Source organism: Hippocampus comes, unplaced genomic scaffold (genome assembly GCF_001891065.2).
Source record: "Hippocampus comes isolate QL1 unplaced genomic scaffold, H_comes_QL1_v1.1 scaffold16, whole genome shotgun sequence".
In the NCBI taxonomy this organism is placed as follows: domain Eukaryota; kingdom Metazoa; phylum Chordata; class Actinopteri; order Syngnathiformes; family Syngnathidae; genus Hippocampus; species Hippocampus comes.
Window position 1 is genome coordinate 378,737 of NW_017806168.1, and position 18,568 is coordinate 397,304.

The 18,568-nt window shown below is 43.8% G+C and overlaps 2 protein-coding genes and 1 long non-coding RNA gene across 5 annotated transcripts; 2 read left to right on the forward strand and 1 right to left on the reverse strand.

Moving 5' to 3' along the window:
• The first annotated feature begins 4,672 nt into the window (after positions 1–4,672).
• ubqln4 (ubiquilin 4) lies at positions 4,673–13,211 on the forward strand. Of its 3 annotated transcripts, none has more exons than XR_002171206.1 (11): positions 4,673–4,864; positions 6,468–6,619; positions 7,286–7,778; positions 7,871–8,029; positions 8,695–8,938; positions 9,029–9,168; positions 9,684–9,767; positions 10,542–10,657; positions 10,753–10,933; positions 11,798–12,002; positions 12,150–13,211. XR_002171206.1 is itself a non-coding variant. In XM_019895984.1 (11 exons), exons 1-11 carry the CDS (start codon positions 4,724–4,726, stop codon positions 11,948–11,950), a joined length of 1,788 nt encoding a protein of 595 aa, XP_019751543.1. In that variant the 3' UTR covers position 11,951. The 3 variants fall into 3 exon arrangements, 2 of the variants coding, with proteins under 2 accessions (XP_019751543.1, XP_019751544.1); XM_019895984.1 differs by lacking the exon at positions 12,150–13,211 and having other exon boundaries at positions 4,724–4,864; positions 7,286–7,437; positions 7,516–7,778; positions 8,692–8,938; positions 11,798–11,951; XM_019895985.1 differs by lacking the exon at positions 12,150–13,211 and having other exon boundaries at positions 4,724–4,864; positions 7,286–7,437; positions 7,516–7,778; positions 11,798–11,951.
• A 1,009-nt stretch (positions 13,212–14,220) lies between these two features.
• Positions 14,221–17,080, forward strand: LOC109531608 (ras-related protein Rab-25-like). The gene is made up of 5 exons (XM_019895986.1): positions 14,221–14,449; positions 15,957–16,152; positions 16,290–16,483; positions 16,579–16,659; positions 16,736–17,080. Exons 1-5 carry the CDS (start codon positions 14,413–14,415, stop codon positions 16,861–16,863), a joined length of 636 nt encoding a protein of 211 aa, XP_019751545.1. The 5' UTR covers positions 14,221–14,412; the 3' UTR covers positions 16,864–17,080.
• A 335-nt stretch (positions 17,081–17,415) lies between these two features.
• LOC109531609 (uncharacterized) lies at positions 17,416–18,342 on the reverse strand. Its single transcript, XR_002171207.1, has 2 exons — positions 18,272–18,342; positions 17,416–17,571 (listed from the first exon to the last, which is right to left on the reverse strand). It is a non-coding gene; the product is annotated as an uncharacterized LOC109531609 (long non-coding RNA).
• Positions 18,343–18,568: the final 226 nt, after the last annotated feature.

The window sequence follows — 18,568 nt, forward strand, 5'->3', positions numbered from 1 at the left end:
CGGCGGGCGTCTGAAGAAGCGCGCGCCAGGCCCCTCAGGTACTGTTCCGGAGACCGCATTTCCCCAAATTCCTCAGCTTCAGAGCAACAGAAAGGCACGTGGGAAGGGAGATGATGAAAGACAAAACCTTTTAAGTTGTTTTTTTTTTTTTTAAATAACCGTTAAGAGACGTCAACGGAGCAAATTTGGGAGGAGAGGAAATCTGAGAGGCACAAATCCAGAAAAAAACTAGCAATAGCCACGCCCAGACCTTGCCTGTAATACGATCCCCATGTCAGAGTGTTGACTTTTTAGGACAATGCGTTTCCAAGTACTAGCTGCAGGCGGTGGACTTTCACAATTTTGCTCTCTGAAAAAAAACAAAAAAACATTTGTGTTGCGTGGGCCAAAATGCCTTATTGAGAACGCATTGATTCAAGTGATTATTGTTGTTATGATGATGATGATTATTATGATATATTTGTGCAAAGTAGTCTTAACGCGCTATGTTGCTACGTTCGTGTTGCCGTGTTGTTCGAAGAATTTATTTTGCTACCCGTGTACTGTATCTGGTGATTATACATCGTGATCATTACAAACTCAACACTCATGTGGCTTATTTTCATACGTCAATTGTGTTGGGTGCCTCTGGAGAACATCGACGAAAAACGCAACTTTCCCAGCGGTATTAGACAAATAGCAACAAGGATAGTTTTGATCCCCAACTCATGAAACCTGAAGAAACAGATTTAATGAGGTTACGTCATTAGATACCCGCCTGCCAACTGATGATCCATTTGACCTCTCATTCCAGAAGTAAGGCTAAGCGACTCTTTCCAATGCCAAATAGGGAGCCCACTTGTTGCTATTCTTCAGAAGGCAACTATTTGACCTGCCAAATACCGAGTTAACTTGCAGCTCTCTTTTCATACACACCGCTAAGAGACTATTAGGCTAGCTAAATAGTAAGCCCAATTGTAGCTGTGTTTCCTTTCACTTGACAAATAGTGATCCCACTTTTGGCTCTGGTTCCATCAGAAACTCACCTACCAAATAGTGAGCCGACTTGTTGCTCTCCACCTCCTGAATCATCAATTCCATCTACCAAATATCGAGTTCACGTGCAAGAACTCCTTCATGACCAGAATTAAGCAACTATTACACCTGCCAAATAGTGAGCCTACTTGTAGCTCTTATTCCAAAACTCTTTGACTTGCCAAATAGTGAGGTCACTATTGCTCCTAAAAGTGTGCATCGTCGGGGAGAGTAATGGTGGGGAGGGAGGGGCTGGGGGGGTTCAACCTCCCCCAAGCAGGGATTTCCAGCTCTCACTTGAAAGTGAAGTACGCTGTTATTATCGCTGGGCTTCAATTACGCGCCACTTCAAACGCCGTAATCCTGCCTCATGATCTTTTGCGCCGTCGCTCCTTCCTTCAGATTTCAAAGACAAACACACACACACACACACACACACGATTGGACAGACAAGGTTCATCTTGTTGTCTCCCTGATGCCCAGATAGGGACTTGCTAGTCTCAACGACAACCAAAGAATGCCAACATCCACTCAACAATGGTGTGTGTGTGTGTGTGTGTGTGTGTGTGTGTGTGTGTGTGTGTGTGTGTGCGCGTGCATGTGTGTGTGTGTGTGTGTGAACGCCACGGTCACTCGTGTGTGTCGACATTGTGTGTCGACATTTATTTATAATAAGTTAATAAAGATACACTGTACGTTATTCCTCTCGTATCTGTGCAATGTTACGCTCGCTATCGGCCGTACGGTGCGCATTACATGTAATGCGAATGTCCTCTTGTGCCGCACATTAAAGTCTTTCCACCACCTTCCTGTCTCCATTGTAGTGTTTTTTTAGTTTTTTTAGAGGGGGAGGCATGGTGCCCTTTTCTGTTTGTCCTTTTGGATAAAATTAGTTGAATCACTCTCAACATTTGAGCATACGTCATAAGAAATGAGGAAAAGGCCATTTTTTGACTCCACAGTGTCTAGCTCGCGGCATCGCGCCCTTTTCTGTCGGCCCGCAATCTCTTCTCAGATCAAATTCATTGACTTTGCTGCATCACTCCATTTTCTCGCTGCCCACAATCTCCTTTAAGGTAAAATTTGTGGTCACTCATTTGTCGAGCAGATTCACTGTCATCCCATTTGAGGATACACGGCTAGAAACGATGACAATTACAATGTTGTTTCCACTCTGATGTAGTGCTCCTTTTTCCGAAGCTCACAGTCTCCTCTCAAATAAAATTTGTGGTCGCACTGATTGGTTATGGAAACATTTGAAGATACACAACTATAAATGACGAAAATACTAACATAACCTTCAAAGTCTCTAATTTTCTACAGTGCTCCATTTTCAAATTTGTGACCGCATATGAAGATACACCGCTAAAAGTGACAAAAATTATAATATTGGCTCCACAGTGGCCTATTTGCTCCATCACTCTATTTTCCCATTGCCCGCAATCTCCTCTTGGATAAAACTTGTCATTGCTTGCGCCTGCACCCCACATCATTCAGCAATTAAAGCTTATCTGGTGCTAGCAACCGCCCAAGTAGGGAGAGTTGGATTATGTTGTTTACATTTCTCTCATTGTTTGCACGTCAGCTCGCGGACAAAGCAGCCGTTAGCTCAGCGGCGAGTACCACGCTCCACCCCACCCTAGTTCGGTTCAGGAAAGCAGGACAATCAGTGCGCGGCCCCACCCTGGCACAAACAACAGAAACATGTGCAAAAGGTTTACAGACAGCATCAAAGGAGAATATTTCACTTGTGGAGGAAGTACTGCCAAATTGAAATATCCTTAGGAAGCAAACTTATATACTACATGGTCGTTTATGTCTGCTATGTGGACTAATATTCGTATACTGCAGACAGACAGACATGCAAACCCCCCGCACCCACATAGGAAGGTTGCTTCAGGGAAGGTTGGGTTTTTTTTTCCTTCCCATTGATGCTTCCTTACGTTTAGGAAAAATAAGATGCTAAATAAGTGGTCAAACCAAAGACATGTATGAATGAGTGAACACTGACACGTGAATAATACAAGAAAGGCTGCATGAAATTGAGATAGCTATGAGTAACAAATTACATAACTTCCAAATAACAAGATGTAGTAGTTTATTGGGTTTTATTTTTTTCCAAGAATTAATTTCATTTCAAATTATCGTTCGTTTCTAAACTCAACTAATTTGAATATTGCTGACAACAGCTTCCAATTCCTCTCTCAACCACAAAACATGTCCAGTGCTCCCATCTTGTGGTCAATGATAGTACACACAGGTCGGGAAAAAAAGGAAGTTGATATAAATGATCCTGATATAAACTGCTCAAAAAAAAAAATTAAGGAAACACTTGGAGTTACATTGTGCTGTTTGAGTGTTTCCTTTTTTTTCTTTTTTCCGCAGTAAATATATAAATGAACCTTATTTGTGGAAAACAAGCTCTCAATTGGAAATGTGTCTGCTTTTTTTCCTGTCAACGGCAGCAGAATCCTTTTCGATCTAGAGCGGTGATCTGCTAGAAAGAAGAGACCTCTACAGGTACATGCGTGGATTTGCAGGGCCACGTACCCACTTCAAAAAAAAAAAAGAAAAAAGCCAGGGGGTTCCTTGTTTGTAAATGGTGTGCTCTGGAGCTGCCCTGGACAACGCAATGTGCTGAAAGGCACACTTTCCTTTCATCGTGAGCATTGTTAGTCCTGCGCAGTGTGTGTGCAACACGCAACACAATGAAAGACAACAGCAGCGATTGATCTCAAAGTTGAGTTCCAAAAGTTTTACAATCCTAAAGTTTACGCCACAATCTCCGCTTGGATAAATCAGTGAGTCTTGGATGGACAGCTATAAATAACCAATCTAACGTACGTTAGCTCCAAAGGCCCCACCTTGCTGCAGTGCTGCCCTTACTCTCCTTTTGGATAAAATATGTCGTCGCTTGTTGGTCAAGTATTGTCATTGTAAACTTTGAGGACACGTGGCAAAAAATGAAATGCTGTTGTTAGCTCCTCAATTTCCACTTCTCTTTCTGGTTGCCCACAGTCTTCCCTCGGATAGAATTTGTGGATCTCATATGTTTAGCTGATTTATCATAGTAACTTTTGCGCATACAGCACTAAAAATGACATGAAATGCAAACGTTCGCTCTTTAGACTTTGTTACTTTGCTTTCTCACTGCCCACAGTCTCCTCTGGGATAAGAAATTGTGGTTGCTCATGGTTGTGATATTTGAGGATCCACTGTTTAAAAATGACAAGGAATGCTCATTTTAGCTCCATATTCTTCACTTTACTTTGTTTTCGTGGTGCCCCAGTCTCCTCAGAGAAAAAAATTGCAGTCACTTATTGGTTAGAAATAATTTCTTAATTTGAATTTCATAATATATAAATATCCATCCATTTTCTAATCTGCTTCTCCGCACAAGGGTGGAGGACAATATATAAATAACAATTTAATAATTTGAGGATACACCACTAAAACGGACAAAATTATAACAGCATAAATGCCCCACAGTCGTCACGGGAGGAGGCACTTTATTTTCTCACTACCCACAGTCTCCTCTCGGATAAGATTTCCGGAAAAAAAAAATATATATATATATATATATATATATATATATAGAAAATGCGCATATTCTCATGATTATTCCAACTTCCGGCGGGGAAGATTTGACCCGCTCGCCGACCCGGAAGCAGACGCTAGTCGCGAGTTGCTTCCCATCGGTGGAGTAAAGATGGCTGACCAGGGCGCCGCAGATCCTGCTAATAACAACAATCAAGTTGACGCCGGGGAGGGCACCATCATTAAGGTCACCGTGAAGACCCCCAAGGACAAGGAAGAAATCGCCATCGCTGAAGATTCGTCTGTCACGCAGGTTCATGGCGGCTTTTCGAAGGCCGGCGGCGGGCGGGGGGCTTGCTGCGCGTGTGCGGGGAGGGGGAAGAGAAGCGAGCGTCATGCCCACAACTTCAGCTAAACAGCTAGCTTCGTTAGCATCAACGCCGCGCTTACCGGCAAAGTGCGACACCTTTGAAATCATATTTTTTTTACACTTAGACTATCGCCTCTTTTTTTTCAACAAACATGTATGCGCATTATTATTAAACTTTCCAAACAGACATATATAGTCGCGTTTAAATGTGCGCTGTGGCTAACCGGTTAGCTGATAAGCTAGCGGTGCTAACTCAACGTTAGCTGTGTCGTCAACGCAGTGTCAGCTGACGCTCGGAGTATAAAACTGTGCCCGATTGTTCCAAGCCCTCGTGGGGCTGTCTTCGAGTGTGTTTTGGGGATTGGCCAGTTGCCGCCGCCTTGCTCCACATTTTGGCCAAGCTAACGGCGGCGTTCTCGAGTCTGGAACATTCTTCACTGTCACCGCCACCGACTGACTGAGTCATTGCTCGTTCAGCCTCCCTGGGAATTCACACTCAAGACCCGCAGCGCCCGTTGGCTTGGCGACGCGTTCAAGCGCCGTAACACAGCATCACTTGGAAGTTATTATTCACCTCAAGCAGTAGATGTAATCATCTGCTTTCATACAAGCATCACGGAATAGCTGGAACTGGGATTTCAATCATCCCTACAGAAAAATAGAACACCATTGTCTTTTGATGGAAAAAAAATCAACATGCATGTATCGATAGTTAAGACTAGGAATGTACAGATACCACATATCTGTACAAGTACAGGACTTCATTTGAGTAGTCCCCAAAACCAAGAAACCGATAGCAAGTTAAACAAAATAGTGTTAAAAACGTACACTTTTGTTGAGGATGACGTATTTGTACAAATATGACTGCATGCTTTTTAGGGCTGCAGCAAATGATTATTTTAGCAATCGATTAATATCTTGATTATTGTTGTTTAGACTGGAGTGTCAATAAACAGAATAAATAAGATTATGGTCAGAGAAGAACAAAAGAGTCTGTCAACTTGTGAATAGCGTAGCCCGAGTAGGCATGTGTTCACTGCACATCGTAAACAACTCTCCCTTTAGTTGAGGCCATACTGTAGTTTGTTTACCAGCTGATCAGTTGTTAACTTCCACTCTGCATGCTCGAGGACAAGGGAAGAAACGGTTCTCACTCTCACATTTCAACGACTACAAAGTACCATAAAATGTTGTAAACCATTAACACTGGTCAGGGGTCATCTTGTTTGCCCTTGACGGTCTTCTTCCGGCAGCACAGTGTTGTCATAATTAGGATGGCGAGAAGTTCTGGATTACCTCAAGAGTCAAAATTGTCAATAGATGTGATTTGGGTTTTTCAACAAGTGTCCTGCAATTTACTGCGTGTCACTTGGGGAACAAACACATCCGGTATTGCTAATCAAACAGAACGCAGAAGTTTGGGTTTGAGATTATTAGGGTATTTGTACGCAAACGAATGCTCGGACTACATTACAGAACTAAAATGCTATATTTTTATTTTTAACCATTACTTTCTTGACATATTTGGCTGTCGTTCGTCTTTTAGTTCAAGGAGGAGATCTCCAGGCGTTTCAAAGCCAAGCAAGACCAGCTGGTGCTGATTTTCGCAGGCAAGATCCTGAAGGACGGCGACAGCCTCAGCCAGCATGGCATCAAGGATGGGCTGACGGTGCACCTGGTTATCAAGACGGCACAGAAGTAAGGCGGTGCGCTGGTCAAATAGTAGCCCCAAACCGGAAAATGTTGATAGTTTAAAATTAATATTAATCCGTTTGGATGAATAAATCCTGTCTAAGTAAACTCTCCCATTTACTGTGGGCTATATCAATCTGCATAATTTATTAAATGCCATGTTGAGGGGCTGGAGATCGGTTTTTGGGTCAGCATTATCAGCGTAGTCAATAATATGTTGTGGTATGAGTTTCCAAACACCCCATTTGCTTGTCGACTTTCTGGACAATCAACCACCATGATGTGTTCAAAGTTTAAATCTGCTACTGCTAATGGTGGCTAATTTAAGTAAAGAGCATTGAATATGTTTTACTTTGCTTAACTATTTTTTTATTAAAATCATGTCGTCTTTCTTGGATTTGCGAAGAGATGGGGCTTCTGTTCTACATTCTAATATCCATAGCATATAATTGAACAGAACAATCTGTGTGTGTAAGGGGGGGGCGGGGAGGTGATTTAAAATAAATAAAAAGAAGTGGACCCAAGATTGATCCCTGAGGATCATCTCTTGGTTGAGTTAGTGAAACAGACTTGCAGAAAATGCATTTTCCACTTTGTGGAAACAGTAAAAAAACAACTGAACCCCAAGTTAACACGCTTCTTAAAAATTCTCTGTCATCATCTCGCTTGGAGGGCCTCAGATGGAGGCAGCACTTCGACTTCAAGCTCCACGTCCACCCCGGCAGGAAGCGCCGGCGCCCCCAATGCAGGCACCGCGCCTTCCTCCACCGCTGGGTCCACCGCCGGCTCCACCCCGGTGCCCACACAGACGCCCGGCCTGCTGAGTGAGTCCGCCGGTTTCCCGCGGCCGTCTGAGGAAACGCACCGTCGCCTTCAGCTGCATCCCCTTCCATTTCCCGCAGGCGGTTTCGGCGACCTGTCCACTCTGGCGGGTCTGGGCATGGGCTCGGCCAATTTCATGGAGCTGCAGCAGCAGATGCAGCGGCAGCTCATGTCCAACCCGGAGATGCTCTCGCAGCTCATGGAGAACCCGCTGGTGCAGAACATGATGTCCAACCCGGACCTGATGCGGCAGATGATGGTGTCCAACCCGCAGATGCAGCAGCTGATGGAGCGTAACCCGGAGATCTCGCACATGCTCAACAACCCCGAGCTCATGAGACAGGTGGGAGGAACTCTCGGGGAGCCAACCCATTTAAAAGACTTGACGGACTGGTTTTTGACTCCTCCTTGTCCCTGTTGCGTCCCTCTCTCCAGACCATGGAGCTAGCTCGCAACCCGGCCATGATGCAGGAGATGATGCGCAACCAGGATCGGGCGCTCAGCAACCTGGAAAGCATCCCGGGCGGCTACAACGCCTTGCGCAGGATGTACACTGACATCCAGGAGCCCATGTTCAGCGCCGCCAGAGAGCAGGTAAACTGTCACTAGAATTGTTTGTTTTTAGGAAAGAGCGACACTAAAAGTTTGTCTTCTTGGAACAACCATGCAGATAAATATGACAAACCAAAAAAAGTCATCGCAACTTCAAAATGTTCAGCATTTCGTTGTAGAAGGCCAAAATATTCAGTAATCCCTCAAGCAAATTTTCTGCGTTCTCGTAATACTCTCATTTCTTATCATCACTCGTTTTTCACCAGAAACAAATATCGTTGAAATGACTGGATCGAAGTTGACAAGTTTACTCTTCAATTCACCGAATCGTTTCAAAATGTGCACTATTCCAAAAATTGCTACTGTTTGAGGAAGCGCAAACGTCGACACTTCTTAACCAACCCGAACCACTCAGTTCTCAAAATATTCAGCTCATTCACGACATTCTGGCAACTATTTTTTTTCCACATTTCCAAAATTACTTGTTTCCTCACAACATTTGTCTGAACGAAAGTTGAACTCAAATGATTGACGTCATTCAAATCGAAAGTGTGATTTAAAAAAAATGTTTTAATATACTTATTGAAGGCCTGATTTTTCCATGAGATAATGAACAAAATAATGGAATTTAATAATTCAATATTTGAGATGACTGTCATCAAAAGAGTCTGACCGAGAGCGCTCAGGGTTGTCTCGTTCCTCAGCAGTTTGGCAACAACCCCTTCTCGGCCCTCGGCGGCGGCTCAGAGTCCGGCGTCCAGCCGTCGCGGACGGAGAACCGCGAGCCCCTTCCCAATCCCTGGGGTCCGCCCAATGCCTCGAACCCCCCGGAGAGCGCCGGAGGCGGTGGCGGCGGCCCGGCGGGAGGCACCAGCACCAGCACCCCCGCCGCTGGCACCAACCCCACTGTGTCCAACCCGCTGGGCGTCAACCCGGGCAGTCTGGGAAACGGTAAAATGGAGACGTTGGACTTTGAAAGAAGACATCCTGCCAGTTCAGCAAATGTTTTATTTTTTGTTTGTTTGTTTTTTTTTTCCCCAGGAATGTTCAACAGTCCGGGCATGCAGAGCCTCCTGCAGCAGATCTCGGAAAACCCCCAGCTCATGCAGAACATGCTGTCGGCCCCCTACATGCGCAGCATGATGCAGTCGCTGTCCCAGAATCCAGAGTTGGCCTCCCAGGTGGCTACTTTAGCAAGAGCAGACCGACTAAAATAAAATAAAAACAGATGAAGACGCCATGACAACCATTTGTAGGATCCTTTTGGAGTCTCTCAATTTGGAACTTGTAAATTCCCCCAATTTTGACATGAAGTGGCCATTTTAGATTCACTTTTCATCATTTCCTCCACTGAGAAAAAACTTCTGGAGATTTTGACCTGTTGCTTCCCAGACAGTTTTACTTGGCAATTTGAAATTTGGCTTGCATGTCTATCATGAGTAGAGACACACACACACACACACACACACACACACACACACACACACACACAAAAAAGTCTCAAGAAGCCGTGGCTTCATCGAAAGAGGCAGTCTGTCATGTCATCTCGAAGCAGCCGTTCAAGAGTCAATCGGACCATTTCTAGATGATGAGTGCGATGACTCGGCGTAAAATGTCAAACTCGAATGATGTCGCTCATGTGTGAGATGGTCTCACACATGAGATTTGTTCTTGATACTTGTCCATGTCTTCACAGGTGATGATGAATAATCCCTTGTTTGCCGGCAACCCACAGCTGCAGGAACAGTTCCGATCTCAGCTTCCCGTCTTTTTGCAGCAGGTAGCGTAGTCGTTTTCTTGTGTTCTCAATAAATAAAAACATTTAAAGGGCGTCATTTGTAGAGATTAGGTCAGGTGTGTCAAACTCATTTAACATTGTGGGCCACATAAGGCCTCGGTAGATGTCAAGTGGGCCGGACCATTAAAATTATACCATACTCTGCTATAAATAACCAAAATAACATGTCTTTGATTTGGTTTAAAGAAGCACAAGAACATTAGGAAAATGTTGCAATTAAATGAGCATATCTTTTACAAAGCATTTCATGAAGCACCTTAGATTTCCTTCGACAAATGTGCAATTGACTTTGATCATTCACATATATGCATTGCAACTGATCCCACTGATTGTACAAAGGCACAAAACTTTAACAAGTAATTGGTATTGAAAATATAGTCATGCACTTTAAGATTAAACGAGATTTATAAAGAAAGGAATTTTAAAACCATTTACACATGTGCATATAAAATCTAAATTTAATCCCTGCCTACATCTTACAAACTAAGGAGAGCGCTATTAAATGTGTACAGAATAAAATATTCACATGTCCTTGATAGCGTCTGCTGTGTCTTGTACTCTGATCAAAACAGTGTGTCCCCCTAGCGGATACTCCACGAATTGCACCTTATTAAAAATATTATTTCCGTGTCTTTTATGCATTTTTCCACTTTTAAATGATCCTGCGGGCCTGATCGAACGTCCTCGGGGGCCGGTTCCGGCCCGCGGGCCGTATGTTTGGCACCCCCTTTTGATTGTTGTCCGTTTTGTTTTCAGATGCAGAACCCAGAGGCGTTATCGGTGATGACGAACCCGCGCGCCATGCAAGCGCTCATGCAGATCCAACAGGGCCTTCAGACACTGCAAACAGAAGCACCCGGACTCATGCCCAGGTAAGCTCCACAAGCACATAAACAGAATCAACATTTGCGCCACTGTTGTTTATTTATTGATTTTTTTACGTCTGTGTGGATCTCTTTTGCCACAGTTTGATGTCAGGCGGCCTTCCCGGTAGCATCCCCGGCAGCATTCCCGGCATCCCATCGGGCGGCAGCGCGCCCACCGAGAACCCCGCGTCCTCGCCCAGCAGCGCCGGGACACCGCCAAACGTCGCCCAGCAGCAGCTGATGCAACAGATGCTTCAAATGTTCGCCGGGGGAGGCGCTGCGGTACGCACGCACTCACACACACACACACACACACACACACACACACACACACACACACACTGGCGCGCACGTTCTCTCAGGTCGTCACTCACGTTCAGAGTCAAAATTGCCACTTGCCTTGATTCAAATCTGCGCACCCTGTCACGATGAACAGTTAAGCTTACTTTTTTTTTTTTGTAGCCAATACCGTTTATGATATTAGGCAGAAGTAAAATCAGATAATCGGCCAATTATTTTGAAAAATATATAATTTTTAAAAATGGCGTACTTTGGAGGGGTCTTGTCCTAGCAGAACTTTTGATTGTTTTACAATATTTTGTTCTTTAGGATTTAACTTTTCAGGTTCATACATACAGAGCGTCCCAAACTATTACGCAAATGATGTTTTTCTTCGATTTTTGTCATTGGTTTATGCAAATGGAGTTCATCATAACTTTCTTGTCATGAGCTGTCCAAAAATAATTAGAATGTTTTTCAACAATCCTCCCATTGATAAGGGTGTGTGTGTGTGTGTGTGTGTGTGTGTGTCTGTATGTGTGCGGAACTCCAGCCCATTATTATTTTTGAAAAGCCCGAGTAGCGGCCCCTTGATCTGTGGGGCCCTAGTGCTCAATTTCTCAAACTCCAGGGAAGTTTTTACAGGTTAGCCTTTCAAAGAAGTGGCCAGATTGGCCCTAAAACGGCCACATCACAGCAAAATGTCAGTTTTTGTTTGAAAACAATTATTTATTTATTTTTTTGAGACAGAAACTTCTGTGGATCTACTAAATTTCAACCCTGCGCACCGCCCGCAGGCAATACTCAGTATGTGTGTAATGTGGCTTCAAGTTCCTTTTGAAAATAATCCGCTTCCACCCCGGGCAGAACCAGACCCCCGAGGTCCGCTTCCAGTCGCAGCTGGACCAACTGAACGCCATGGGCTTCATCAACCGCGAGGCCAATCTACAGGCCCTCATCGCCACTGGAGGGGACATCAACGCCGCTATCGAGAGACTGTTGGGCTCGCAACCCTCGTAAAGACACATTCTCACACACACACACAGTACATTCTGCCGCCTGACACACACACACACACACACACACATTTGTGTGTATTTTTGTTTTTGGGGGTCGGGGGGGCTTCAAAAATGAGACTAGTTTTTGATTAAATGTTTTGTTCCAAATTATTCTGCAATGTGGTGTTCCAATATATTTTATAGGATTAAAAAAAATATATATATATATATCACAGGCACGTCATGCCACATCCACAGACAAAAAGTTTCGCAAATTGATCCCAAACTTTAACAAAGACACTTTGGGCAAGATCTGATGCCTCCCTTTTTTTTTTTTTTTTTTTTTTTTTTTTTGTCACCGCCCCCCTCCCCTGCTCCATTCCGATATTTGTCCCTCTTCTGTTGGCGCCATCCACTCAGAGTCTCCCATAGGTGGTCACCTTCATTTCGTGGCAAAAAAACGGGACGGCCTCTCCGTTCTCGAGCTCAAAGCACGCAATGCGCTTGGCCTGCCGCGGCTCGACGGGTGCGCGCGAACCAAGGTGTCGTTTGTTCCTCCCGACTTCCCGCTTTCTGTTCTCGATCAAAGCAACGTTTGCTCCAACTTCGCGGCTTTCCAAATGATGCCCTCCGCACGTGTAGTTTGTCATTCCAGGTTCAACAGAAGAAGAAGAGAAAAAAAAAGTGTCTTTGTGTGTCTGAGGCACCGCTGCTGTGCCTTTTGTGTCCTTACCTTCAATGCGAGACCCCCACGTGTGTGTGTGTGTGGATGTAGGGAAAGGGGGGTGGGCGCAAATGAGGGGTGGGCGCGAGTTAAAACCATGCATCCGCACATCACTGGACTTATTGGACGCAAAGAGTTGGCATCCGCAACGCTGACATTATGAAGCAAAATGAGATTTTCTTTCACTTTAATCTGATGATTTACTTCTTTTGAGTCTTTTTTTTTTCGGGGGGGAACATGTAAATTAAACCATGAATCAGTTGAATCAGTTGGCTTGACAAAAGAATTCTAGTATGGCCTGCCATACGTTTCTGAAGAAAAATAAACAAACGCTAGATCGTCATATATCTCCATTTTTTTTTTCTCCTTTGGAAAATCTCAGCATTGTAGTTGTGGTTACCGTGGCAACTGCTTCTCTGGCTTTGCTTTGTTCGATGACCTCAGCTGAAAACAACAAAATTAAAGAAAATCCATCTCCCAATTTGAACATGTTGGAACTAACTTTTAACAGTCCTGTACTAAAAGAAAAAATAAAATAAAAATGAAACGTCAAAAACTTTGCGCACTGTCTTAGTGGATTCAAGACAAGTTGGTATCGAGAAAACTGTTCAGCTCACAGAGGAACATGAAATGTCCCATGCCAAAATTTTTGTCCTGTTAAAAACAAAATTTTGAGTCAAGACATAATTTATGTCAATGACAAAAATCATTCAATCCAAACCAGAAACTCCAAAATTAGCAATTTTAGGGTACAGCTTTTTATCTGGTGTAATTTGTGGAAATCGTTTTTGCCAAGTTTTTGGTTTTTCACAAAATTCTTGCTTTTTAAATCTGTTAAACTTTTTTAAAATACTAGCGCTATTTCCCGCTCAGTTGCTAAATCGTTCGTCAACAGCTCAACCAAAATTAGCAGCTGACAAACCCCTCAAAATGTAATTTATTTATTTTATTTTGTTTTTACATTTTTTTTTCTGGATCTGACAGGACCAAAAGTTGCAGCTTGCAAAGTTTTGGTATTTTAATTTTTTTTTTTAACTTTATTTTCACCAAATGCTAAATCGTTCGTCAACACATCAACCAAAAGTAGCAGTTGACAAAACCTAAAAAAAAAAAAAAATATCGGACTCAACCAAAAGTTGCAGCTTCCAAATTTTGGCGTTTTAAATTTTTTCATTTTTATTTTTTGTATTTTTTTTGTACTTTCACTAAAAAGCTGAATTTGAAGGACCGGTGCAAAGAGACTCAACCAAAAGTAGCTGCGTGCAGCACCCCCTTGTGGCTCGGACAAGGAACTACAACTTTTTCTGCTCTTTGAATTAAGTCTCTTATGAAAAAACCCCATCCGATTAGAAAGCAAACAAAAACTGGTCTTCAACGACACAGTCCAGCCCTTAGCCAACATGGCTGACGTGGTCTTCAACTGAGGTGCGTCCGTGGCAGGTGCACCACCTGTCAGGCCAGCTTTTCCAGTGGTTCTACCCGTTGCGCCCGTCACCTGACGAGGGATGGGCAGGCTACACTCTCCCCCCCCCCCCCCCACCCCTCCACAGCCACTGGCAGCCCCAGAGAAAGAAGGAAGTGTACGGATGCCGTCGGACTGGTTCTGCCTTCCACTTCAACACTCGCCTGGCGTGGAGAGAGAGAGAGAGAGGGGCGAGGAGACTGAATGTATTTTTTTTGTTTTTTTTACACCCTCTTCGGCGGCTTCTGATGTCGAGCGGTGTCCCGGCAGGAAAGTAGCCTGAGTGAGCGATTGCAGCATGCAGTCGGACGACACCTATAATTTTGTCTTCAAAGGTGAGTGCATTGATTGTTTGAATGGCTCTGATTGAACTGGATTCCTGTTCCACGGATGTGTCGAATTATGTTTCAATGTGTGCGAATGGATGGTGAGATTTTGCCCTTTTGGAGCCTCCGTGCCATGATTGGCATTATCAAATGTGGTTGAATGCACACACGCGAAACAGTTGCAATTTGCCTTCAAGGAAGTGGTAATTATTTTTTTAAGACCAGCACACTGTAAGATAGCAAGCACTTCAATTCAACTACTAAATTTTAGGCTGGGTGTAGTTCACAAGTATCAAACGGAAGGCCACGAGCCAGATCTGGCCCCTCTACATGATTTTTTTGTGGCCCGTGAACGCAAATCAAACATGTCAACTTCTACAAAGCTTGCTAAAATCTGAACCAAAATTTCAAATTCTCATATGTAATAAGATATTGTAAGCATTTTTCTTACGGCCCTCCAAGAGAAACGCTAACTACAATGTGGGCCGTGCTAAAAATGAGTTTGACACCCCTCTGGTGAGTAGTTGATACTTTTAAAATAATTGCCGTACAGTTCCGAATACAGTTTTTTTAATTCTTTTTTTTTTTTTTTTTAAGTCACCGGACAAAAGTGCAATCAGACTATCACTGTGTAATTTCTCTCAAATCACACTTTGTCAAATTTAGGAAATTGTCAAAAAAATTTTTAATTCAAATGCAACTTTTTGCTGTAGCTTTAGTTTTGTGTTGATTTCCCCCCCCCCCGTGTTCCTGAAAAATTTGCGTATAATTTTGTGACACATTCTTCAAAAATAGATCAATTATTTTATAGCTATAGTCCAACAGCAAGTAATAAACTACTTTTTTGTTAAATGACCAAAATGACATTTTTTTTTATTAAAAATTAAAAAGTACCTGCTTTTAGCTCTGGGTTTTTATCACAAAATGTCAATCATTGCCAACAACAAGCATGTACTGTACAAAAAATTAAATATGAGACTTTTATCCCAAAAAGTTTCCAACATCAAATAAATTGAGCGACAAATTTGTCATTCGTTACAAAAAGTCTGTTTTCAATTAATCCAAATTTTTTGGCATATTGTTGAGAAAAATGTCTTTTCGGCACAACAAAAACTATGTAAAAAGCCTTCAAATTTTCATTTTTTTTAATGCAAGAACTCCAAACATAATTTGTTTTTTACTTTTCTCTGATTAAATAAAAAGTCTTAGTCACTGTCAAACAAAAAGCTGGTATCCCCCCAACTTCACTCATTTTTATTTTCTTTCAGAACAACATCTAAAATATAGTTTCGATGGATTTAAAAAATTACGTATACTGTTAAAACAGACTTAATTAGTGAAGTATTTTTTTCAAAACGCTCAATCCGAATGAGAGCCAAGAGACTCCACCAAAATGGGACATTTTATTTTATAGAAGGGTGTAGCAGCACCCCCTGTTGCTCAGGTGTGTAACTGCAACTACATTGACGTACGGTTGGGCTTGCAGTTGATGCCTCGTTTTGTATTTTTTCTTCAGTGGTTTTGATCGGCGAATCCGGCGTGGGCAAGAGCAACCTGCTGACACGCTTCACCAAGAATGAGTTCAACCACGACAGCCGCACCACCATTGGCGTGGAGTTCAGCACGCGCACCGTCCAGCTGGACAACTGCACCATCAAGATGCAAGTGTGGGACACGGCCGGCCTGGAGCGCTACCGGGCCATTACCTCGGCGTGCGTGCGCACACACACGGCACAGTCGTCATTTTCAAGAAAAAAAGAACAAAAATATCTTGAAAATAAAGTTGGATTTTTGAGCAGAACTCCAAAAAAGTAATCGCTTACTGAACGTGTCAATGTGTTGGTTTCAGGTACTACCGCGGGGCGGTGGGCGCCCTCCTGGTCTACGACATCAGCAAGCACCTGACCTACGAGAGCGCCGAGCGCTGGCTCAAAGAACTCTACGACCACGCCGACCCGCATATCGTGGTCATGCTGGTGGGCAACAAGAGGGACCTGGAGGACCTGCGCACCGTGCCCGCCGAGGAGGCCAGGGCCTTCGCAGGTGACCGCCAACAGCTTTTCCGAGGCTTGAATTTTCTGTCGGCCAATCGCATTGCGCCTCTTTGATCACATGATCTACATCCCATCCGCGTTTAGAAAACAAGGGTCTGCTGTTCATGGAGACGTCGGCGTTGGACTCCAGCAACGTGGAGGCGGCCTTCATCGACATCCTGACCGGTGCGCTCCGCTCATCTTCGCACCACGCCTCTTGTTGGCTGCCGTTAATATCTTCTTCCCTCCCTGCATCTCCCAGCGATCCATCGCAAGGTCGCCAGCCGAGAGGTGACGCGGGGCTCCATCAGCGCCGTGACGCTGTCGGGGACGGTCCGACCCACCAGCGAGGCCCAGGAGGAGCGACGGCGATGCTGCAAAAACTCGTAAATGCTCCCTGTGCCCACCCACTCCTTTTTTTTTTTTTTTTTTTTTTTTGCTACTGACATTTGTCTTTAATGATACACCGGTGCCTTGACTTGCGAGTTGAATTCCTACATGAGCACACTCGGAACTTAAAACAGGGAAATCACAAATCATCCCAACCATTGATATGACGGGAAATTCGGTGAATCCGTTCCAGCGCCCCCCCCCCCAAAAAAAACCACCAACAAAAATGTCTACCACATTGTAGTTTAGATTTTTTTTTCAATCGCGTAATTAAACACAATGTAAAGAATGAAACGGTTTGTGCATGATGCTTTTTCAATGGCCATTGTGCTGCTCCTTCTGGTGTGCATACCTTGGCCATCAGGGGGCAGTATAATACATGCTCAGTAAGCTGCAGCTATAGTAGTCATTTTTGCAGAGGATAAAGACCATATGCCTGTGAGTCTTGTTTATATGCACGTGTTACCATTGGTGTTCAAATAGCAGTTGTTAAAACATTTAGCAATACTGTGATATGGATGCTCGTTTCGTTAACTTGTCTCTGACTTTTTGGATTGTGTGTTAGCATGAAGCTAGTGAACCTCTTTAAGAACTGTTAACTGTCTGCCAAACTGATATTTGTTGTCAACTTGGCTTTCATCATAGCTAACGATCGCAACTCAAGATTTTTCTTCGCAACTTGACAAAAAACAATTGTCGGAATAATTGCTAGCATGTTGAACAAAATACACGCACGCCAAAATGTTTTGGCTGCTTACATGCATTTTTTCCCCCCCCAAATTCCAATCCCAACTTTTAGTCAAGTTGTCGAGCTGTTGTAAAAGAAAGCACTGGCCGTCATTTGGAATAAATAGACATTCACGCAAAGATTCAAATTTATTTATTTTTTTTGGTCATGCCCCAAGTCCCCCAAAAAAAGACTAAAAGCATTTTAGTGCGATCGATGCGATATGAAAGAACACTCCTCAATGTTACTTTTAGTGATTCGTGAGTAGCTCTGAATATAATTATTGTAATTATGGTCAGCATTCTTCCCAAAGTGGCGTGTGGCTTTGGAAACGGCATTTCTACCGACGTCACTCGCGTTTGCATTTTCGTGATAAGTATTTGATGACAGGGCGATAGCAAGCATCATGGAAGTTGACATGCTTGATTTGCTCATGCGGGCCATATAAAATGATGCGGTGGGCCAGATCTGGCCCCCGGACCTTAACTTTGACACCAGTGCTCTAGACAATATTGTGCACCTTACTTTGTGAATTTGTCGCCTGACAGGCGTCTGCAGTCACATTGGTGAGGATTTTGAGATGGAAGTTGCAGTTCCCCCAAAACAAGTCACAATTTTCCGAGAAAGGCATAACAATACAAAATGAAAGTTGACAATTTTTCAGAGGGGGAAAGACAATACATTTCCGGAAATTTCCTTTCGAGTATGTTAAAACACGTCTACATCTTTCCAAATCAAATGCCAGCCGAGGCGCGCCGACGAGTATGATTTAAAAGCAGTGCACCTTGCCATCCATCCGGCCCAAAGCGCCGGGCCGCTGGCGGGTTGCCGTGGCAACCATGGCGTTAGCTGAGAGGCGGCGATCAGGTGACGCCGCCGCAAGAAGACGAGGCGTCAAGTCGCCTCCGTCAGATCACCTTGCAAGCCTGCAAGTGGCAACGCAAACCATTTCCACGAAGCCCGAACACATTAGACTAA